General features: G+C 34.0%; 2 protein-coding genes across 6 annotated transcripts; one reads left to right on the forward strand and one right to left on the reverse strand.

The window, feature by feature from the left end:
- Positions 1-49: 49 nt before the first annotated feature.
- LOC132720668 (uncharacterized) lies at positions 50-12,065 on the reverse strand. Of its 2 annotated transcripts, none has more exons than XM_060704842.1 (5): positions 11,873-12,065; positions 8,527-9,102; positions 7,101-7,179; positions 2,125-2,319; positions 50-1,175 (listed from the first exon to the last, which is right to left on the reverse strand). In XM_060704842.1, exons 1-5 carry the CDS (start codon positions 11,928-11,930, stop codon positions 995-997), a joined length of 1,089 nt encoding a protein of 362 aa, XP_060560825.1. In that variant the 5' UTR covers positions 11,931-12,065; the 3' UTR covers positions 50-994. The 2 variants fall into 2 exon arrangements, with proteins under 2 accessions (XP_060560825.1, XP_060560826.1); XM_060704843.1 differs by having other exon boundaries at positions 53-1,175; positions 8,527-9,099; positions 11,873-12,063.
- A 5,114-nt stretch (positions 12,066-17,179) lies between these two features.
- Positions 17,180-24,795, forward strand: LOC132720669 (uncharacterized). 4 transcript variants are annotated; one of them, XM_060704844.1, is made up of 7 exons: positions 17,180-17,386; positions 19,589-19,633; positions 20,088-20,239; positions 20,533-20,659; positions 22,256-22,331; positions 23,667-23,900; positions 24,473-24,795. In XM_060704844.1, the coding sequence occupies exons 1-7, from the start codon at positions 17,329-17,331 to the stop codon at positions 24,666-24,668; spliced, it is 888 nt and encodes a 295-aa protein (XP_060560827.1). In that variant the 5' UTR covers positions 17,180-17,328; the 3' UTR covers positions 24,669-24,795. The 4 variants fall into 4 exon arrangements, with proteins under 4 accessions (XP_060560827.1, XP_060560830.1, XP_060560828.1 ...); XM_060704845.1 differs by having other exon boundaries at positions 17,182-17,386; positions 20,088-20,240; positions 20,537-20,659; XM_060704846.1 differs by having other exon boundaries at positions 17,183-17,386; positions 19,939-20,239.
- Positions 24,796-25,012: the final 217 nt, after the last annotated feature.

Raw genomic sequence — 25,012 nt, forward strand, 5'->3', positions numbered from 1 at the left:
ATCCATGCTGGTCGCAAACCCATTATGTCCGTTTTGTCATGACGCGGCTCATTTAATCTTTAATCATATCAGAAACATGGAGTTCAGTGGTACACTTAATTATTGTCGAATGTATAATATCAGATCTTTTGCTATGATATTCGTCTTTGTCGTGGGTATTTTCCGGACCTGTTCATTGGCACATACTAGGTTCAGTTGAAAAGAGGGAACAGAAAAAAAGAAACAAATCCCGAAAGAAACTTATGTTGAAAATACATGTCTTGTAGATTACTCCCCGTTACAAAAGAAGTATTTATGTTTTTAAACAAAAACAAAGCTGTCATAGTATGTTGATTCAAATATCCATATTTTAAACATAATAAGCATTAAAGAATTTACTATAAATATAATAAAATAATTAGATATTGAATATATTTTGTCTCTACGTTTACGATATTTTCTCGAATTCTGTTAAACATTAATAGAAACTATGATCTTTGTTTTAGACATAATGCCACACATGACAATCAATCAATAATATAAATCAATCAGTCAGTCAATCAATCAATCAATCAATCAAGTTAATTGACAATTATTTTTTTACCAATAATGAAGAACCACAGCTGAACAACAGCTTAACTTACATAACTTCGTGCCTTATAATCATTTTAATTTATTTATATTAAATGAAGGATTGGTAAAAAAATTAAAATTATTCGTTTCATAAGGATGCAAAGCACTCCTACTACATTTTATTAACTGAACCACTTCATGTTGATTACGTTATCAATAAATGACTGAATTAAATCCAACAGCGGTGACGACCAAGTGGTTTGAAGTAAACGACATTAATCACTCGGCCACGAACGCCCAGATCTGTTCATCTACACAATGCATGAAACAAATAAATAAAAAAAAATGTCCCACAAAACTTATACTTAATTACATATACAACATATGTGACGATGATAAATGTAATCAAAGAATCAATTGTGTTTCTTTTCACAGATCTTGGTTAAGAATGTAATTGTTGGTAGGTATGAACATTTGGGTCATCGTCCTGATAATTGCTCAACTGTTCGTAAACGTTACGACTAGCTGCTTGCTCCACTTCTCCTGTTTCGTCTTTATCTCTTCTTTCGTCATCCGATGATCCATTTCCCGTTATTTGTGCAACTGCTCGTATTATTTTCTCCCTAAAATACAAGCAGAAATATGAAGGACGGTAATTTTTACTTCAAATAAAGAGAGTTTCTAAATGTGACTTGCCGATATTTGATACAAGATAATGTGCTGTTTATATTGCAATTGGTGGTCGGTTGCGACCATTTCAAAAACCACGAGAAATTTTATCGTTTTGTCATAAAATGACGCGGGCAACTTACAAACCCGCGAGATTTTCTGCCGAATTATAGGCCGCGACTTTTTGTTCCTCAACAACAGTCTCATAAAATATCGCGGTGACTTTTTGAAACATTTCTCGGCATGAATACTCAATGTCGAGGCTTGGTGCTTAATCCCGACTTTTTACAAGGTATGCATCAAAACAAAATACCGCAGATTATGATGGCCATAGTCAGCTACCTAAAATGGGCATGTGTTTGCGTGGTTAAGTCTTCTATGTAGCCAGAAAATGTCGCGGTTTCCTTCGTAAAACTTGACAGAAATGCGACAGAATAACTCAAGAGTTTCTGTAAGCCGCGCCACCGTAGTTAATGTACTTAATAAAGTAGGCCCATTATTCCCTCTATATATTCAAATGATATTTTTCTTCTATACATTTGTATCTATTCAAGACCACATTCCATTTATGAAAGTTTATCACTTAATATTAACTTATTAATGTTATTATGGTTCTCATTGCTCCTGTTAATATGGTGATTATCCTACATATATGGCATGATTAACTACTTCCTAGCCGCACACAGTGGGTTCGAATCCCACTAAGAGGCATTGGTCATGTGAGGAAGCTATCCTGCTAGCTGACGTAACGTAGGCAGTTCTACTAAGATGCCTGTTCATACCCAAACAATGCAAGGAGCACCTGAGGTCTTCCTCCTCAAGTAAAGCTGGAAAATCGCCATATAATTTGTACGGTACGTGTTGCTGAGACGTAAGTCCCAACCAAAAAGAGTCACAATATACCTGTCCTGATTATCTGATTCGATGTCTTCATACATATGATAATTTCCTCCGACTTGCTGATAGGCCCCGCCTATTTCATCGTAGTTAACAGGCACCATGTATACGCTGTCATACCCATTGATATCAATGGCTTCTGTATTCGGATTACTTCGTGGACTTTGCGACGACAAGGCTTCCTTTCCGTTACATTTACGCCTTAAGAGAAAAGCAAAGCAATCCATTGGTTGTGTTTTTTTTATTGTTTTATATTGGAGGGATTATTAATTGCAGTAAACCTCAGATGTATAATATTTAATGAATTCTGAGTAAATGTATGTTATTTTATATTTACTACACTGATATGAGGTTTATTTGACATGAAGGGACTGGCGATAATTTTCCAAGATTAATGTACCATTTAATGTAGTTCCAGATCAAGAACTTGTTTTTAAAATTTCATATTATTCGCTCGCACCGCTTGTCCAGAATAAGTATTCTAATTACGAAAACTGACCCAAAATGGAAAAGCGTTACAACACTTTTCACTCAAATCGGGCGAAGAATACCACAAATAGACGATTTTCAATTTATTCCTGAGTATATTTACTAATTATCCTTGTACACTTTTCTGTTTTAAATGCCCCAGTTGATCTATGTAAGAAATTTAGATTTTATGTTTTTATGGTTTTAGACCTAAGTGGAGTTCCTAGGATGTTATACATTTTTAAATAACAGACCGTTGATAACAGACAAAGCTTTGTTAATTTGATACAAGAATGATAAAAGTGTTCATATTATGTCAAAGCATAAACACATTCTGAACGTGAAACACGCGATAAATAAATTGCTATAGGGTCTTGACTACAAATGATCATATTTCTTTAAACCTTAAAGATGATAATATGCCAATATGACATACAATATGTTTCCTTAATACTTTTTTATTGTCCCCCTCACTCCCTTTGCAATTTGTTCCCATGCAGGCGCAGCATTTACAATTGCCTGCCGTTAGGTCGAATTGGACCGAATACAATTAAATAATAATAAGAAGCTAGTCATAAAAAATAAACGATTCAAATAGCTCAAAAGGAAAAACAATATATCTCATTTTCTTGTGGCTGAGTTTTTTTATCACAGCGACCGACAGTGTTTAAAATGTTATGTGCACACATACACGAGTTGCTGGAACATTTGAAGTGAAACATTTTAAGTGTAGCATTTATGAATAAAAATACAAATTACAATCGTTAAAGGGTCAAAATAAGGGTGTAGTTAAAAATTATGATATCATGATATGATAGTAACTATTGCGATCATTTCAGAAAATCTACTAACTAAGAGTGATGTTTAAAACATCATCATTTTATGTAATTTCGAGCAAACATTTGAAGGTAAGTGCACACTTTTCGTCAATAAATATCTCGAGAAGCATAAGGAGACAGTTAAAGCTAGAGCAAATTAAAGTTTCAGTAAATGTCAATGCTTCGCTATGCATTTCACGTGCACATATTACCGGGACACTTTTTGCAGTCAGTTTTTTACAAGGTACCCTGTGCCACGCATAATAAAAACGTGCAACAATAGCGCGTGCTCACGTTATTGACGCCGCGTGCACGCGGCGGCTTGTAAATATGCATTTGTTTAGCATTGTGGAAAATTTTAGTCTTGCTTTTGTTTATTATTATTTTGTTTGAACAAAATTACACAGTTTTCAGATTCTCTAATAAAAAAGGTTTTCTGATGTACAGCATGTCACCGAGCTTTCAGGAATTAAAGTAAACGTTTAATTTAAGTTGTAGTGCCATGTTTGAATATCATATTCTATCTATTTTTATCTTTTTTATTTACTTAGTAAATAACTTGTCAATGAGCCAGTCTATATTTTAATGACGGGAACCAAATTTTGACAGAAACCAAGGGTTAGAATAGGCAACAGAAATTTTTTGGCGCAGGGGGCGCAAAGTAAGCCTATTCGTGAAAATAATTAACATTTAAGAAATAAAACAGATTAACTTAGTGAGTTTGTTTCAAAATGTATCAAAAATATTTGCAATAGATTGTTTTGAAGGAATCTGTGCTTGCAAAATGGCCGCAAAATGGACACATTCTTGGTGAAACGGAGGTTATTTTCTATAAAAGGAACAATGTATGGTTATAAACAACAATTATCAAAATAAAATGATTTATATATTTCAGATGCAGTATCAACAAAAAAGTTTGTTGTAAATTTCAATAGGAAAATATTTTCTTTTAATGTTCTGGATGGTTATACATGTCTACGAAATAGACTTATTTGGGATCTTAGCGCAACGGAGATAATTTTGTATTAAGATCAAAATGAGTGCTTATAAATTACAATTTTTTCTACATATTGAATTCGAAATCATTATGGAAGTTTGTTTTAAAATTCATTAGTAATTTTTTTTTTGTTTTTGATTTTTAATGTTTTGAAGGATTATAATATTATATGCCAGCAAATGGACATTTTTTTCGGCGCAACGGAGATATTTTTCTTAAACTCTGTCTTTGTCTTGAATTTATTTTAAGTACACCTGTTATCCAATTTATTTTGCTTCGTCCAGACCTTTCAATTTTGCGCAACAGACAAACATTTCAGAATTGCAAACACGGAATTACTTTGTGAATTTATGCATTAGGTTCTATTTTTTTTTCTCACAAAAATATGCAACTTATTAAACAACAAGCACATACCAAGAAACATGAATGAGTGCTTCTGATATTCAACAGTAATAAAGATAAATTGTCAAGGCTGATCTTGCACATTACATTTGACTGTTCACATCATTTGGGAACGTCTTTGATGTGCAACATCAACATTATTTATCTTGTTATATCCATCAATATATGTTTTTTTTTCTCTGCGTGCATAGATTTTATTCAAGTTCAAATATTGATCACTATTTTGATTCTACTTCTTAAATTTGACCACTGGACCTAGGTCACCGTGTATATCCAGTAACGACGGAATGTGAAAATAACGCACAATTCGTGCAATAAGTAACGCAGAATTGTGCAATAAATGGCGGCTACCTACGGGATTTCCAACGCGGTAAGTAAACTGGCCAATATATTTTTTATTTAACCGAACTGAAAAATATCAATAGCTGCAAACGGTTGCAAAGACATTACTCTTTATCCCTCATCAATATTATTTCTACGAAATTGTTTACTTTTCAAGCTCATTCGTGAAAATGATGACTTGACTACCGTTTTGAGCGAGATTTTGGCTTTTTGTCGACAATAAAAAGTACAATAATGCATATTACACCGTATAATTTTGATTTTGTGTGGGCAAGTGACTTTAAATGAACTTCTGGTGATATAAAAATTTGAAATAAGCTGATAAAATGGGATGCAAGTCGTTTTTATGAGGTAACGCCGATGTACGTAAATAGTGCTAAATTGCGGTAACGTCGGAAAATGTGATTTTTTCATATATGGTACTGAACTGTTACACAGGTTTAACGCCATTAATCGGCGAGTATCAGCACTTTTCAATATAATAATATAAGTCTTTGTTGAAGTGAGTACGAAGCAATGCATGAAATATTTCTTACTCAAAGAAACAACGGGGTAACAACGGGGTAGCAATTTCTCAATATCTATTGAGATGGTAGTTATGAAAGTAGTGAGCAAATGGTCACTCTGTATGGATGTGACCTGGCTGTGTACTGATGGCCCTTTTTAGGGTCATTAGTCCTGTTAGTTTTGTAAACGTCTATAATAATGCCTAGAATAAACTTTTACGGTAGATTCATATGGTTTTCCCATACAAAATAACATATAATAAGAAACCCTAAGAGTAGGGTAAATCTTTACCCCAAGGGTTATAATTTATTTAACTTTAGCAGATAACAATAAGGTTATGCTTTTACAAGCTTTGGGCATTATATAGTGTCTAAGTAAAATATCTTTTGAATACAAGTTACTTCCTTACATAAAAGAAAATATAAATTAAATAAATAATCCATTTTCACAGAAGTTAACCAGGCAAATTGCTACAGCCAAATATTTGTATTGGTTTGGTTACACATCACGCCAACACAAAAAAGACCTATGGATACTTTCAAGCTTTACTGGTGCATTATTTCAGGCATAAAATAAACTGACACTTCTTCTCTTGATTGTTTTCTAGATCTATTATTTTTATATTCAATTTATTTGCAAACTAAGTTTATTGTTCTTATTTTCTAACAAGATCAGATGTGGGCAGCATGTTCACAAATAATAATTTTTTTTCAGGAAACAATTGTCAAATTGTACTAAGTTACAATTTGCAATCAAAATGTTGAAAGTTTGTCAAGATCGAATTATCATATATTTGAAGAATATACATTGACTATAGGTTGCAAATAACTTGATTATATTTGCCGATAAAAGGCGTTAAACCTGTGTAATAATTCTGTACCATATAAGAAAAAATTACATTTCTTGCGTTACCGCGAACACGATTCACGTACATCGGCGTTACCTCATAAAAACGGCTTGAATCACTTTTTATCATTTTATTTTCAATTTTCTATATCACAAGAAGTTAAGTTTATGTCACTAGCCTATTGAAAATCTAAATTATACCGAATAATATGCATTGTTGTGCTTATAAGAGCGGACAAAAAGCCAGAATGTCGCTAAAACGGTGGTCAAGCAAACATTTCACGAATGATCTTGAAAAGTAAACAATGTCGTGGAAATAATCTTGATAAGGGATGTAGATTTCTGTCTTCGCAGCCGTATGCGGCTATTGATTTTTTTTCAGTTCGAGTGAATAAAAAGATAGTGGCCAGTTTTCTTACCGCGTTAGAAATACTGTCAGGTAAACGCCATTCATTGCACAATTCTGCGTTACTTATTGCACGGATTGTGCGTTATTTTTACATTCCGGCGTAACTGGATATACACGGTGTAGGTAGAACACTTAACTCCTTGGAGCTAGTTTAAAAGTATACTTCAAGAAAACATGTCAAAGGCTTACTCACCTTCTCACAGAATCAATAACTACAGCCAGTAATATTACATTGAGTAGTACAAGCCCAGCTATCATTCCAACAAAAACAGCTAAAAACAAAAGCATTGCATGAGATGTTATCGAAGCCATTTTGTTTTATAAATGTTATAAGTTTAAAAGGGACATAAATCTCTAAAAGTTAAACCTTCAAGATAATGTCCATTATCTTAAAGCAGCACGCCTCCAGATTCGTGCTAATTTTCATGAAAATTTTGAAAATGTATTTGAATGTGTGATATTATGAAGTAGCCAAAAGGGAGCAATTTACACATTATCAATGTCACTTTACAAACTACGTAAATTACCAAAAAGTGGTCAAAATATTCATAAATAGCCTTTACTGCGTTAGTAACACAGTAGAAATATAGTTGTAAATACTGAAAAATCAGTCATAAATCGCACATAATATGTATCTTGAAACGTCGTTTTACTTTTCCTTTCATCTGAGTACGTTTTTCTCAAGTTTGATTTTATTGAAAAAGTGGCTCATCTGGAGGTATGTAGCTTTGTTACATAGCTTTAAACTGTGCCTTGTCATGATTATTAAGTATTACCAGTTTCAGCTTTGATGGTGTTTTAAAATCACCATTCTTATACATAATTCTAAACCAAAAAGTTAATAACTTCAAATATAAGTATAGCTTTCAAAATAATGCCACTTGTCTTTCAACTCTACGCATGCGCACGATATATTATATATGTGCAGTTGCTAGCGTGTGTGAAGATTTGATTCATCTCACAACAAGCCTAAATTAATCGAGTCTGTCAGTACTTCATTTTATGGGGATGTGGAGAAATCGTTATATGTGTTTTCGCTCCGCGCCCCCGCCATTTTAATATGTTAATTATCGACTTTTCTCTTGGCGGGGCGCGGAGGGAAAACACACTAATTAGCGAGGGCGCGGGGCGCGGTTAAATTAATAAAACTTCGTCCCGAGGGGGCGCAGAGTGAGCTATAAGAAATAAGACGGCGGGGTCGCGGGACGAAAACACGCTAATTAGCGCGGGTGTGGGGCGAAGTTTAATTAATAAAACTTCGCCGCGCGCCCCCGCTAATTAGCGTCTTTTCGTCCCGCGACCCCGCCAAGAGAAAAGTCGATAACATATTAAAATGGCGGGGGCGCGGAGCGAAAACACGACTATTAGCGGGGGCGATAATAAGAGTGTTTTCGCTCCGCGCCCCCGCCGTTTTATTTCTTAAATCTCGTCCCGCGCCCTCGCTAATTAGCGTGTTTTCGTCCCGCGACCCTGCCGTTTAAACTTGTTAATTCTCGACTTTTCGCTTGGCGGGGTCGAGGGGCGAAAACACGAATGACACAAATCAGCCACCATAAATCGTCCTATTTTGTTTGATTTATTTAAATCTACATATATATTGATAACATAGTATATCTTACCCGTGTCAGACCGTGCAGCATCTTTATTGTGCTGACTATTTTCTTTGGTATTGTCCTGTGATGCGCATTCAGTTGGTGTCGGTACCGAACTTGTTGCCCGTGCCGTTGTAGTTGATGCTCGTGCCGTACTAGTTGATGTCCGTGCCGTACTAGTTGATGCCAGTGCCGTAGAAGTTGATGCCTGTGCCGTACTTGTTGATGTCCGTTCCGTACTAGTTGAAACCGGCGCCGTTATAGTTGATGCCTGTGCCGTACTAGTTGATGCATTGGCCGTACTAGTTGATGCATTGGCCGTACTAGTTGATGCCCCGGCCGTACTAGTTGATGCTCGTGCTGTACTAGTTGAAACCGGCGCCGTTATATTTGATGCCTGTGCCGTACTTGTTGATGCCCGTGCCGAACTAGTTGATGACCGTTCCGTCCTATTTGATGTCCCGGTTGTACTAGTTGATGCTCGTGCCGTACTAGTTGAAACCGGCGCCGTTATATTTGATGCATGTGCCGTACTAGTTGATGCATTGGCCGTACTAGTTGAAACCCGTGTCGTACTTAATGAAACCGGCGCCGTTATCACTGCTTTCGGCGTACATGAAATATTCAACACATAAATGTTATCATTTCCTTAAAAAAAGATTAGGTTTATTGATGATAAGATGTTTCAAATATGCGTCGCAAAATGCATTAGATGTAACAACAAATTTATTTTGAGTGCGATATCACATACTAAGTTTTGAATTCTGATAAGCTGCTAATTCAAGTTCTGTAAATAATCAAAATAACAAATCATTCAATCCGCGATGGCGTTGAATGGAATCATTGCATATCCACATAATATTCATCGCATAAATTTAAACAAAAATGTTCGCAACACATCATTTTTTTATGAAATACTTGATCTATTAATTTATTATTCGCTTGTTGTCGTGAAGTAACTTGCCTCAAATTTATAGGACGATTAAAAGTCATTTGGAACACCATTTCATATATCGATTATCAACACATTCATTCATTCATTCATTCATTCATTCATTTTGTCGTTCATTCGTTTGTTCGTGCGTCTATCCACACGCGTTTATGTAACATTAAAGGATGAATGACCGAGTTTACCTTCACCTTACAGACATTGATTTTAGTTATCCAAGTAAATAAAAGAAATAACCTCATGACGTCATCCGTCTATCCAAAATGCCCAAGCCCGCTCATTAATGTTGGATGTTGGATACCCCACCCCTATCTGCCCCTGGACCCCTACTGCAATCTTGATAAAAAAATCAAGACTTTAAGGCTTACTATAAGGTACCAAAGACAAAACCACCGATAATTTTTTTTTCACAATCAAAATTATAGAAATATTATATTATATAGAAAGGTGAAAAGCCTACTGTATGTTCATTTGCCAAACAATGTGGAACACGGGAAATCGTCGTTTTGGCGACTGAGGCGCATTCCGAAGGCATTTCGCTGCATCATTCATTAACATATAAATAAAAAGAACTTGAATTCCAAAGCTTATCTAATTCAAGTCCAACGAATATCAATATAATTCCGATTTTTTTATGGTTCACGGTATTTTTTGAATTCTTGTATCCATTTTGCAGTCTGATACCGGGGTTGAAATACGCGATGTGATTGGACGAGCCAAATTGGACGTCCAATCACAACGCATTTATCACACAGGTATCAGAATCCAAAATGGCAGCGACAAGTAAAAAAATTCCGTGAAACAGAAAAAAAACTTGATAGAATATTTTTTTAATTTTATCGGTGGCTTTGCATTTGGTACCTTATAGTAAGTCGTAGAGTGTTGGAATATTTTTTTCAAGGTTGTAGTAGGGGTCCAGGAGCAAATAGGGGTGGGGTGTCCAAACACTGATACCGCCACCTGTGCTTTTACAACTGATAAAAAAACTAGAGCATGTGTTTCTATTCTTCTGTCACCACTGACCTTTGCAGCTGATAGGAAAGGTGATGCTAGACATGAATGCACAAATGATGACGTCACATTAGCAGGTAATTGGTTGTTTTGGGTTTGATATTCGACTAACCAACTATCTACATGCCATGAAAGTTTGTTATTTTTAATTTCCAACTGTTTAACAGCTGGAAGTTGGTAATTTTATCTGCTATCACCAACATAAAATGCTCGAACACATCATTCTTTTTTTCTGAACACAAAATAAAGCAGGTGACCTAGTTGAACAAAAGGTATTTAGTTATTCGGAATTTGCATATCTTCAGCTCAAGAATAAAAGTATTTTTTGGAATAAATGTAACACATTTACAACAAGACAGGTGTATTTTACAACATTGTTACACCCCCTTCTCGCTACACAATCAGTGGACTCAGTTGGTTTTGTAATGTACTCTGCTCAAAATACAATTTTTTTTTCCGGAATATATGGATTGTATATATATTCTACAACATTGTAACATCTCCGTCCACCTACATTCACCAGGGAACTCAGTTGGTTAATTGCGTGTACCCCCAACTACCAACCAGAGGGTAGTTAGAAATTAGAACTTTGCACGTATTACTGTTAGGAGCAGTAGTCCAGTGGTAGGACGCGCGCTTAGGGATCGAGAGGTCCCGGGTTCGAACCCCACCAGGGGCACTGCTAATTTCCTTGAGCAAGAAATTTACCTGCGATTGCTTCACTTCACCCAGGTGTAAATGGGTACCTGCGAGGGTGGTATAATTCCGTTGCGCCAAGTGTCGGCTGCACTAAGCGGAGTTAAAAGACTCCCCAGGGAGATTGATAGATAGATACAAGTAGCCCGATGACCAGGGGTAATAGCTGTAAAGTCGGTGAACGTGCGTAAGCATGAAACTTAGACTATAAAATGCAATTACTTACTGTTAAAGAAGAAAAGTATGTTTTATAACAAGATAGCTATGTTAATATTCTACAAGATGGTAACACCTGCTTTCTCCTGCATCTATGGTTAATCCGATGAATCCCATACTACCAACCAGAAGATAGTTTTTGCGTGTACTTCAATGAAAGCTGAAAGTTTCATTCAGGTAAAGTTATAATGGATCTATAACCACATAAATGTTTTTCTACAACATGGTATCATGGACTCGGATGGGTATTCGCGTAAATCCCAAATTACCTACCGATAGGTAGTTGGATACCGGATTTCGTATAATGGTATTGCATGTATCCCCTACCAAAAAAACAACAACAACAAAAAATACGCACACAAACTCACACAAGCACGAACGCACGCACGCACGCAAGCAAGCAAAAACGCACCAACACATTCACGCACTCGAAAAAAGAATTAAAGAATAACGAGCTATCTTTTACTTTGTTGTTTTCTTAATAGAGAGAAATTATATTACCTTTAAACATCCATATTAGTAGAAATGTAAATAGCACAGCTCGTATAAATGTTGCCATTTGATTTCACAAAGAAGTATCAGCCTTTTCCTCAACTCAAATAGTTCCTTTGTTATTTTATAGCAAGGTGTAGAAAGTCTTCTGTTGGATAATATCTTCTAATATCTTCTCATATACAGTTTTGATCTTAAACGGGTTTAAAGTATATACATGTATATCCTTCCGACAATTAAATAATGATGGTGTCTTCCTCTGAACCAGATTTTAAATCTGATAGTGTTAATATTACATATTCCGGTGTTGCCGGACTTGAGTGTGCAAAGGATGACTTTAGTCACATGCGAGTAAAGTCTGAACACATTTCTTTGTTATCTTAAAGGCCCATCATGCCTCAGATATGAATAAAAGTTTAGTTCTTTAGAAAAGGCAAATGAGCCGCGTCATGACAAAACCAACATAATGGGTTTGCGACCAGCATGGATCCAGACCAGCCTGCGCATCCGCTTAGTGAAACCAACATAATGGGTTTCGTGACCACATGGATCCAACCAGGCCTGCGCATCCTGCGCAGTCTGATCATGAATTCATGCTGTCGCTAGCAGTTTCGCTACTTGTAATAGGGTTTGTAAGCGAACAGCATGGATCCTGATAAGACTGCGCGGATGCCCAGACTGGTCTGGATCCATGCTGGTCGCAAACCCATTATGTTGGTTTTGTCATGACACAGCTAAAATATGAATTTAATTACGTTTAAATAATGGTTTCAAAGCTATTAGACTTGAGAAAAATAGCGCTAAATGTGAGCAAATGTGTCATACAGGTAGCAAAATGTAAACAAAGTAGTATTTTGACTTCCATACAGAATACCAAATCACTATAACTGTACGACTTTACAAAAGCAAAAGAAGAAAGGAAATGGTTCAGAACATTGGCCAATGAGTAACTAACTACATGTATTTGGAAACTGTACACCAAAAATAAAAGGCCTTTGAGAAATAAAATAAAGCAGTACTGAAGCCTACTGGGCCCTTAAGTTACAAACGACAACTAATGTACAGTCCAATGTAAGATAAAGACAAACACATAAATTTCATCACTCCTCTATATCAACAAAAGATTTTTAATTTTTATTTGTTTGGGTCGTCAGACCAAACAAATAATGGTAGCGGAATTTCAGACCCTGATGTTCTTATTTGCGAATGCCGAAAGTAGTCCAAACTACTCGAAGCGGTTACTTCCCTTCATATGTACATTAACGCCGAAAAATCAAATGACAGGCGCATTCATTTTCGTAACGGAAAAAAAAGTTCCCGATTGGTCGAATATTTCTAATATTGTGTTATTCTATTAGATATACATGTATATGGTTATATTCAGCTCCATGATTATTTACTTCAGTGTTAAACAACAGGTTTACCGTGAACAAAATAATTATATCGAAATTAATTAGGGTTACAAACTCTAATTAAGAATAAAATGGTATTCTTCAGGCTGTTCTTTTATAACTCCCTGTGGTCGAGGGGTTTACTCGCTCGCATTAGAAGCGAGAGGTGCGGAGTTCAAATCCCAGTTCAGCCAACTCATGTTTTTTGTGTTGTTTTTTTAAATTGATTAAGAAAAATAAACATTGAATTGAATATCAGTGTTGCAATTAGTCTTATAGCCAATATACTATAGTTATAACACTGGAAACAGAATTTGGTGACACTTTACAAACAAATTGGTTTATAATCTCACAACCTTTCACCTTTCCCAAAAGTTACTCATTGGGTAATTACCGAAATTATATGTGGCTTCTGTTGCCATTTGGCAGTTAGTGCAATTATTGGATACAATAAAGTATTTTGTATGGAAGTCAAAATAGAAATTTGTTTACATTTAGCTACTTTTTAAAACTTTAACATTAATAATTTCACATTCAGTTCTTCTCTACTTTCTGTAGGTGTTTATAATCTACCATGCCCCTACACCATTATTAAACCATGATAAAACTCATGTTTACCATTTGTAAAGAAGGAAATATTTATTCGTTTCGAAGGCACAATGTGCCTTTAAGCTAGAAATTAATAAAAAAGGAAAAATAAAAAAAAGTGAAGATATCTTGTTATTAGGATTTATTTGCTCAAACGGACTCCACTCAGGTTTCTTGACATGACATGACTGGAAATATGTTCTCGAGATTTGTGTACCATTTGATGTAGATCTGAACTAATAACATAACTGCAAACTTTCAGATAATCCCCTCACCCCGTTTTCCAGCGCAAAATGAGCTAAAAATGAAAAGCGTTGTAACGTTTATCTAGCAGCTAAATGCTGCAGCGAGAGTGAAGGCAGAATTACCGCACAACATTTTGGGTAATGTCTGACTGTAGAAAAAGTTGTATCTGCATTTTCGCTTTGCATTCTCGTAAATATTTGAAGTATTTTTCTATTTCTTATGAGATTTATTTCATATTCAGTCAAACAAATTTATATCATGTTTTTTTTTTATTTATGCTAATACTTGGGTTTAACCTATAACTCACAGTATATCGCTTACCGATTATTGTATATATTCTATGCGTGAGTTTGTAACTCTACATGCTATTCAATTGAGTCCATTTTTTATGTCAAATATCTGTTATTATTATTATTTCACTAAAATATTTAAAAAAAATACGCCGCGATGATGGCTATAGGGTAGAATAAATAGAGGATATTTGTTTAGTTCAGTGTAAGAGCACCAAAAGGTATATTTCACGAGTGGCGCAGCCACGAGTGAAATATGAACTGTTGGTGTTCACAAGGTGAAATATATTTCAATCTTACACTAAACTAAACAAATTTTCTTTTTATTACATGCAAAGAAACGTTTTAAAAAGACATTAAATGTAATACTGAATGAAAAGCGCGCCAAATTATAATACAACGTGACGTCATTTACGACGTCACGTCAATAAGTTGGTACCCAGTTCTGTGCACGCTGGTATTTCACTGAAACAAGGTAAGGGGCTTAAATTCAAAACAGTGAAATTATCAAAGTGGTAATTTCACTGTTTCAAACAGTGAAATTACCAGTTTTATTTCACTGATATATTTCTATAAACCACCGAAAAGCATGTAATAAATGTTGTTATTATATATATATAGAGGATATTTGTTTGTTTGTGTGTAAGATGAAATTTTATTTCATCGAGTGGGCTTTAAAAACAGTATTCTCACGAGTGGCGTAGCCACGAGTGAGAATACTGTTTTTAAAGTTCACGAGATGAAATACAATTACATCTTACACAACAAACAGACAAATTTTCTTTTTATTTTATGCTTAAAACAAGTTAAAACGAAATTTCCATAATTTTAACGTTAATATTAAAATCTGTTTCCCCCATTGAGAGCCCCATTTAGACGGAATTTCTCATTTAAAACAAGAAGTCTTGAGCTGAAAAATAAGTCCGCCAATCACGGTTAAATGACGGTGATATTTATTCATTTTATTAAAAAAATATGAATGATCGCTTGTTTTAATAATAAAAACAAACAATTCTTGTAGGAGAAAAAGTCCAACCATCCATCCATATTTCTGTTACTTACTGCGAATTTATATTAGACCTGGCTTTGTAAAATGTAAGCGGCAGCCATTTTTTAAAGTTGTGTATTTCATGGGAGGAAAATAATTGTGTAAGATTCAGAAGGATATAATTTGGATTTGTTAGTCATACACCTTTTTAAAAGAAAGAAAAGTTATTTGAGGATTGTAACAGACAAAAAATAAGTGTTGACAGAAGTGAAAACATTCAGAAAAGGAGCTAGGAAAATGGAAAACTTGGAAGCTTGCGTAAGGACTTGAAGGAAAGCTGGGTAGTTTTACTTATTTTACGAGTGATGGCTGTCAATGCTTTTCAAGTTTTCATAAAGCATACGGCAGTTATTGCTCGTAAGATACTTCAATATGCCCAAATGTCATCAAGAGCAGTTTTGCTGGAAGGAATGTATTTTTCAGACTGTAAAAACAAACAAAAAAATTTAGAGACAAAATTTGGTAATTGGAATTTGAAGGAATAGAAGTAAGTTTTCTCTCTTTATTACTTTTGACATTTAAGTTATCTATCTATTTCTGCTTTGCTATTTCTTTTAACAGCCTGACATTGTCAGAATTGTCAGTAAAAATAAAATTGAGGTACCACATGGGGAAAATCTTAAAAAAGTAGTTTCGTCATTGAAAAAAGTGAAATTATATTTTGATAATTTTCACTGTGAAATTATCAAATATAATTTTCACGGATAAATCAGTAATCCACTGAAAAGCATAAAATAAACATGTATAATCAATCAAACCGAACACTTTTCACTGTCCCTCATGAACAGATTCAGTCAAACCAAGTACATTATTCTATCTCTTATTAACGGACTCAAACAAACTATTTCTTTATACTTTCACTCATGAACAAACTCAAGCAAACAAGTACTTTATACTATTTCTGATGAGCGGACTCAAACAGACAAGTACTTTATACTATCTCTGATGAAAGGACTCAAACAAACCCATATTTTATACTATCACTCTTGAACAGACTCAATCAAACAACGTATTTTATACTATCTCTAAGGAACTGACTAAAACAAACCGAGTACTTTATACTATCTCTAATTAACGGACTCAAACAAACTATTACTTTATACTTTCACTCATGAACAAACTCAAACAAACAAGTACTTTATACTATCATTCATAAATAGACCCAATCAAACCGAGTACTTTACACTTTCCCTCATGAACAGACTCAATCAAAACGAGTACTTTACACTATATCTCACCAAAGGACTCAAACAAACAAGAACTTTATACTATCTCTGATGAACGGTCTCCAGCAAACAAGTACTTTATACTCTCCCTTATGAACAGACTTATTCAACCCAAGTACTTTATACAACCACTCATGACTGGACTCAAACAAACAAGTAATTTATACAATCACTCATGACTGGACTCAAACAAACAAGTACTTTATACAATCTCTCATGACTGGACTCAAACAAACAAGTACTTTATACTATCTCTCACGAACAGACTCAGTCAAACTGAGTACTTTATACTATCTACCATGAAAAGACACAGAGTACATTACATTACCTCTCATGGACCGACTCGAACAAATCGAGTCTGAAAATTTTACCTTTTTAAATGTTGTTTTCATTACTATCGAAGGATCTCTCTTTTTACATTTTTTCAATATAATTATGTATAGAAAACATTATTTCAGTGGCCTCAATAATTTAAATTTGAACGGAAGTTACTTATAACAATTTAAGGAGGACATTATATTGTCTTAAGTAGGAAGACGTTTCCACGTTTTCAAATATAGATTAACAATAGAAGATGTTACATCTATTCAAAGCAAATAAAATATATGAAACTTTGAATTATTCAAGAGATACGTAATAATGTGGCATTGATCATGCATGATTTTGGTACGACACAATGACGATATTTATCCGCATAGTTTTATCATCATTTATCCAAATATGGATCTTTCAAGGTAATATATTGTTTCTATTTGTATCTCTTCTTAGATATTATAATTTTTTTAAATAAGGGTGTTAGCATGGAATATATTGTTAAATGACGCTTATAAATAAAATAATAAAGAAATGGACTATTTTACGACCTCCTTCCGTTATGGTACGATGGTGAAATGCGGTTGTACGTATGATGGAAAAATGCGATAGTACGGTGGCACGATGGTGAAATACGATTGTACGGTGGCACGATGGTGGAATGCGATGTTACGATGGCACGATGATGAAATGCGATGGTACGGCGATACGATGGTGAAATGCGATAGTACGGTGGCACGATGTTGGAATGCGTTTTTCATTAACGCACACTCGTAACAGCGAATGCATAGTAAACATGATGTTATCTTGCAGCTTGAAATGTTATCAGTTTTTAACAATGTTTCCGATATTGTAATTTGAGATGATGTTGTACTTAATTGATTTCCTGTCGAATGCGTTTTAGTCCACTAATAATGTAATCTACTAGTAATTTCTACATCATATCTACTTGAAGTAGTTCAATAATAATTATTTTAGTAAAATAATGTATAAATTGGTACTCGTTAAACAAATAATATAACGCTATTATGCACCAAATTGGTTTTACTTTCAATTTGTTCCTTTGCTAAATACTTTCTGGGCAACATGAACAAAAACATAACCCAATTTTAAAGATTGAGGACACTAGATTTCTCGTTTTTAATAATCAAAACTTAATTACAGTTCAAGTTCATTTAAAAAGGAATCTGTATATTGAGATAATTATATTGAATATATATATATTTTATATATATATAACACTAATAATTAATCCTTCATATATTACCTATATCATATATCACGTATATTTTATTACAGTTGTTCACTTCGGGGCCATAAAGACCGAGTTGAGTGCAATTATTTCATCATTAGATTTTTCATACGCCACTATATCTTAATGAAATTTACATACAAAAAACTAAGGCTGTACTAACGTTGATATATATAAACAAATATTTGTTATTTTACAAAGGTGAAACATATGACAAAATAAAACCATTAAAATATATCATTTTGTAAGGACATATATGCATTTACTACTAACGCCTACGGCATGTTTAGAAGTACCAGCCTGAACATTTTTAAACGATTAGTCTAGTTGCGAGGCCTTTGTAGCCACAATTAAAATATAAACCACAGATGGTCTCATAGACCGATGCCGTAAATGTGAGATGTTGATCATAATAATTATAAATATAAAGAGCATTAATTAACAATAAAATGTCATTCGTCCAGTATATGCCTACAACCGGCAATAAGTCCAACGTAAGTTACTATATTGTATTACAGCATCCTCAAGGCATTGCAGTTGCATCAGGAATGGCATAGATCGCCAACCTACGGCTCGCATTGTTTTAAACAAACGTCGTTGATAGTTTTCCTACAGCGCCACAGGAGCGCTCAAAAGTCACAGTGCGAACGCTGTAGTTATGGCGCTCCACATAATATGTTATTTCGTTTTGCTCTTTATATAACAGTAAAGAGTTTCACAATTTTCATTAATTCGTCATCAAAATTAATGCGATTTGCAGAACATATTCTTATTATTTAAATTACCATTCAAGTGCATTGTTATAAAAGATTATGAATGAATGAATGAATGAATAAATGAATGAGTGGGTGAGTGAGTGAGTGAGTGAATGAATGAATGAATGAATGAATGAGTGAGTGAGTGAATGAATGAGTGAGTGAATGAATGAATGAATGAATGAATGAATGAATGAATGAATGAATGAATGAATGAATGAATGAATGAATGAATGAATGAATGAATGAATGGTTTCAGGTTTAAATGAGCGTAACAAAGTTGTCAATGACCTTTGATATCCTAATCATTATTCTAAATTTGATTTAGTAATTTACGTTGATTATTCTTGAATATTCCGATTATTATTTTAATAATGGTCATTCTGCTCATTTTATTATTTTAGGACTTGTGTTGTGTATTGTTAAGTATGATAAAAGCTGACAGTTATGTTTTTCTTGGAGAAGATTATGTATATTTTAAACAGGAATTAATTAATAACATTAACCTAGTAATTCCTTTTTAACATTAAAGTTAAAAATCTACGTACGACGTGATTTTCAAATGGTCTCAACAGAAATAATGCCAACAATGTAGATAATTTGTTTATACATTTCAGATGTTCTTTGCACATGTTCTGGGTGGTCCGACGTGAATACCAATTGTAAGTTACACTGTTTAAAACTTTACGGTCATACACCAAGATCACAGTAAAATCTTAACGTGTTGAAATAAAAAAGACAAATATTTAGGGCTACATTTAAACAGAAATAAGTGCAGGGAAGAAAACAAAAAAAAATATTCATTTGATTAAATATTATTAAATTAGAAATATCATTTTCTAGCAACGCATTACTGCAAACTAATCGTATTGTAATTATCACTATGTTCTTTATACAAAACGAACATCTTTATTTTATTTTTAATATCATATATAAGGTAGACATAATCAGGTTTAGTATTTTTCAGTCATCATGTATATGTGCACCGAGCAGACGTTATATGAAGTTATATCCTATATTGATTTGTCGAAAGTTCCAAATATCAAAAGATAGACTGTGAATGTACTATAACACCAGGCTATAATGCATCGGTATTTAGAATGTATTTTATGAAAGGTCCTGAAGCACACGATGTTCAAATGAATCTCAACGATGGTGTTTTAACTCCGAAGACATCACTACATACTACTCTTTCACAAAAATCCACGCTTCGTTTTTCTGCTTCTCAGCAAGGCAGTTGGGACGGCACATGTATATATGTTTATCAAGGTATTGATTATTAAAAACGTTTTTCATAATAATTGCTCCTCCATTTAAATTCGATTAATTATCATCGTTTTTTTATTTCTAACTTTTATTACATAGATATATAAGAGAGAGAGAGAGAGAGAGAGAGAGAGAGAGAGAGAGATAGAGAGAGAGAGAGAGAGAGAGAGCTAGAGTCCAAATTGTTTAACCATTATTTATCAAACTGAACAAATACATCAGTAAAAATAATAACAAGCAATCACGTATTTCATAAACAAATAATTTGATTGTATCTTATTCTTTTGAATTCTTTAAAGGGCAAGAAATGGATAATATTCACCCTTTCAAATTCACATGCACTGCACCTAGAATTTACAAAAGCACAGTCATCACATCGACAACGAGGAACATTCCGCAAAATGTAAAACGCTTTGACACAGGTGAGAAAAGTTGTAACAAGTTTTGACCCACATCAATGAATGCAATACATGGTGCTTGGTAAGCTTTTATAGCTTTCTGCCCGTCCCAAAATGTATCGAGTAAATATTGTTCATCATAAATAAGGCAATAGAAAATAAACAATAAACAACTAGATTCTCATCCAAATTTTAGAAAAAAATGGGGCGGGTGGGTGGATTTTATTTTCTATTTTTTATTTTGTATTCTCGGTCTGGAAATTACATGCGAGGAGGTCAATATTTGGGAATTAGTTCTATTATAAGCTATTTAGGTGCTTATATTATGTGTATGTATAGATTCAGATTGAGAATAGAAGCTACATGATAATATATCTTGATTGTTATGACCTGTTTTATTGAACCTTTCATATTCTGACATCAAGCAAATTGATGTTTTGGACAAAATAATAACCAATACATACATGTATTGTTACAAAATAAGACTGAATAAAGATGTACTATGCCTATGTCGATCAATATTACTTTTTTCTGGAGTGAAGTCTGTTAAAAAATATTTAATCAACCAATGAAGCTACACAAAAAAAATCCTATTTATTTATCACATAGCAAAAATAATAACATATAACCTATTGAAAATTTGGCAAAGAAAGTACAGAGATTTACCTATTAAAAATCGGCATCGTGAAAACATGTGACAAATAAAAAAAATGTCTGTTTCCTGCATAACCATTCACAATTCTAGTTGTTGTTCATTTTAATTTTATCAGATTAAATTTTTTATGATTATTCATTCTCTTTTTTAAAAAGGCATTGAAAAAAATAAATCCAAACTTGTAATTTACGGCAAAATTTACCGATGTTGTTTATGAACTGACAAGCTCACAGCTGTTTATCTGACTTGTCCAAAATTGGTCTTCTGTGGGTCAATACCTTTAAAGTTCTTTAACAAATTTCGATTTAACTGTCAAAACTGGTTATCTTTAGCTCTTTGAAATTTTATTAGGACCCGAGGATTTGTAGTAAGAAAATTATCTCGAACCGCATGATCCGATTTTTATTCAGCCAGGACCGAGTGCGACGGACTTTCGGCCGCACAGATAATAATCATGCACTTATATACGTACATTCAGTCCTCGGCATTTGTACACGATAATCAAATGTTAAGTTCTAGATATATACTTTTTTTTCTTTTTTCATTTTTTTCTTTCTTCTTTTTTTTTGGAAAATAAAAATCGTTCGGGCGGAGCAATTTTTGCGGGCGGGCGGGGATGAGAATCTGGTAATTTATTTTATCGAATATATATGTTTTAACTAATACGTAAAGCTCGGTTTGAATTCTTTTCTTGAATTGTGCTGTGTATTACCGGCATAAACGGAACACGTTTTCCAGCGTCAAATTACCAGGTGTCGATTATCACAAAAGCCTAGAAGAAACATAATTTCGATATGAATCATAGTTCATTTATTTCCAACTGACTGCTGTAGAAGCATTTAATGTAAGACATGTTTACATCGTACATGTTCCTATCGTTTAGGCAAATTACTTATCTATACATTTCAACTTGTTCTTAATGTTTTTGTGTAAGAAAAAACTAAAATTAAAAAAAACAATTTCAGGTCTCGTTGCAGGAGTTATTGTTGGACTTTTAATCCTGAATGCTCTAGTAGCTGTTGGTTATGTTTGTATAAGAAGGTAAGCATGCTCATATTGATTTCCCGCGTGCTGCCACATTTTATACGATACCATACATTTCAGTATTTCTGTGTGGTAGGAATTTACCAACAGCTGCGCAGTTTCAAAATCGCTCTCCGTTGATGATCTTGCTGGGGAAAGTCCATTGTTATTCCAATGCATCAAATAACGCTTTGACAAGCATCTTGACTAGTTAAAATGTAACGTTATAAAAACACATCAATTATTTCAAATTGGCATAAAATAAAGCCGAAAGAAAATACGACAGGCTAGTTTATATTTTATTTTACAATAATTCTGTGAGAACATTCGCTCAAAAATCTTTTGTCATGTTAAGATATGTCACTTTTGCATTTTTGAAATGATGATTTAAGTAATCTTTCCACTAGTTTATTTAAATATTATATTTTTATCATTTTGAACAACCATCAATATTTTTTATTGATCAAATTGAAGTTGTCAAATGCATTCAACGTATATATCCTGTGGTTTGTAGTAATTACCAAACCTTAAATTAGTTTTAGACTAACGGTGTATCTAGCGTGTGAGTGTAGCGGACAGTGTTGCACTGCGTTCCAAGTTCCATAAAGTCGCTCTTTATTGTATGTCGTCATATGCAACCATATGAGCCGCGTCACGACTAAACCAACATAATGGGTTTGCGTCTGCGCAGTCTGATCAGGATCCATGCTGTTCGCTATCAGTTTCTCTACTTGTAATAGGGTTTGGTAGCGAACAGCATGGATCCTGATCAGACTGCGCGGATGCGCAGGCTGATCTGGATCCATGCTGGTCGCAAACCCATTATGTTGGTTTTGTCATGACGCGGCTCATATATTTTACAATTGTTTAATTGCATTATTGGTCATACGGTACAGAAGTAAAATGTTGACACCTAAGGTAAAATTGAAATTTGTGATATAAAAAAGGCATAATAAATCTAAAAAGAATGCTTAAACCAGCAAAATGGAAATAAAACATTCGATAAAACTATATTGTATGATAAGAGAAATCACTAAATATTATTTCTGACGTACGAGATTTGCCAAGATTATGACTGTTTTGCTTCGTTAACCATTTGGCTTATATGAAATGAGGAGATGATTAAATCGCAGTGATGCAGAGGCAATGTAATATAAACACAGCCCTTTCTTTGTCAACTGTAACATTATAGACTAAGTTCAAAGTCAAAATGAATTTGCAAAATCTTAGTTCAGCCAATCTGTGGACGCCAGCAGTTAAATGTATGCCACAATGGTTGCATCCCATTAACTAACATACAATCGTGTTTTATTAACATTTAAAAAATTAATGGTATTGCTTTGCTTTTCTTAGAAAGTGTAAAATTAACAAAGAAAACGGCCAGACAAAGGAAGCTGTTCAGTCAGTATCTGGACAGTTGGCGCAACAGAGTCTACAAGATAATCAGAATACAGGAGCAACTAATGCCAATGCGTATGAAAGGTTAAACATGCATGGTATCGGTGACCAACGAGATGGGGACTATCAGCAATTAAAGGGGGAATATGAATATGTGTATGAAGACACAGAATCAAACGATAAAGACAGGTAAATGTTTTATAATCAAGTATGAGCGCAAGAATTATGAATAGTGCACTTTTTAAATCTATAAAGAAATTAAATTTATTTTTGATAAATAGGAAAATGATTAAGGAAATACTAGTACTATTGTACTCATTTATTTTGTATCAACCAGTACCGTTGGCCTAGTGGTTAATGCGTCCGCCTTCGGATCGGGAGGTCGAAGGTTCGAGACAACACGAGGAGCTTTAATTTAAGGATGAATGTCTCTTGTGGGACTCATTCCGAAATGGCCGCTTCGTGAGCAAATTGAATGGTTACCGATTTCTATCCGCCTGGCGTAGCGGTAGGAATATGGAAGTACATGGTATGCAAGCAAAAGGTGTCTCATAAGTTAGAAATGGCTGATCCTTTCAGTAGGGGTGACACTGTAATAAAAAAGACCTTTTGTACTGTACTCATTTATCTTGTATTAAAGATCTGAAAGTGAAAGTCATTATTGTTTCAGCGATTTCTTGACAATTGTATCATATGGTTATAAGAGAAGATATTGCCGTCTTTGATACAAGTATGCAGTTCTGTTTATATTTATATTTTAGAGACACTGGAACAGTCCAACAAATGGCGGGAAATGTATCGATGCACCCTGGCACAAATGTTGAAATTGGAGAACAGACTGTACAGTTGTACAGTGAAATACAACCAGAGAACATTGTGAACGTCTATGAACAGCTGAGCAGTTATAAAAATGACAATCCAGCTGTTGATATGTACCAACAATTAGATTTTAAGTAAAATCTTAACCATCTGCTAAAATAAATTAAATCATAAGCTTGGAATCGTTTCACCATAAAATATAAATTACTGTATTTCTCTTATCTGATTGTTTTTACATACTTTTGATACATACTTATCAAACATACTTTTTTTATGTATTTCTTATTCTTTTCAATGCACTGTAGATCACCAGATTTTTGAGGATATGCTCTCTTGTATTTAACGTTTAGAAAGTCTTACGAGTCGTGTAAAGCGGCATATACGCAGTCATTAATCAGACTTTGTTAAGATTACCTTTTTTAAAGATTATAGAAACTTTTACAGGCCAACCGATCAAGTTACATATGTGCATTTATTGTGCC

The sequence above is a fragment of the Ruditapes philippinarum genome, unplaced genomic scaffold (genome assembly GCF_026571515.1).
Source record: "Ruditapes philippinarum isolate M1 unplaced genomic scaffold, ASM2657151v2 ctg2477_1_1_1_1, whole genome shotgun sequence".
Taxonomy (NCBI): Eukaryota; Metazoa; Mollusca; class Bivalvia; order Venerida; family Veneridae; genus Ruditapes; species Ruditapes philippinarum.

Excerpts from the sequence above, each read along its gene's own strand:
- LOC132720668 (XM_060704842.1), bottom strand. The coding sequence starts at position 11,930 with ATGGCAACATTTATACGAGCTGTGCTATTTACATTTCTACTAATATGG. Across the intron at positions 9,103-11,872 it reads ACTAATATGGATGTTTAAAG|CAGTGATAACGGCGCCGGTT; the intron begins GTAATATAATTT and ends GTACGCCGAAAG. Across the intron at positions 7,180-8,526 it reads TGCTGCACGGTCTGACACGG|CTGTTTTTGTTGGAATGATA; the intron begins GTAAGATATACT and ends TTTTGTTTTTAG.
- LOC132720669 (XM_060704844.1), top strand. The coding sequence starts at position 17,329 with ATGACGATATTTATCCGCATAGTTTTATCATCATTTATCCAAATATGG. Across the intron at positions 19,634-20,087 it reads GTCCGACGTGAATACCAATT|GTCCTGAAGCACACGATGTT; the intron begins GTAAGTTACACT and ends ATTTTATGAAAG. Across the intron at positions 20,240-20,532 it reads CATGTATATATGTTTATCAA|AAAGGGCAAGAAATGGATAA; the intron begins GGTATTGATTAT and ends TTTGAATTCTTT.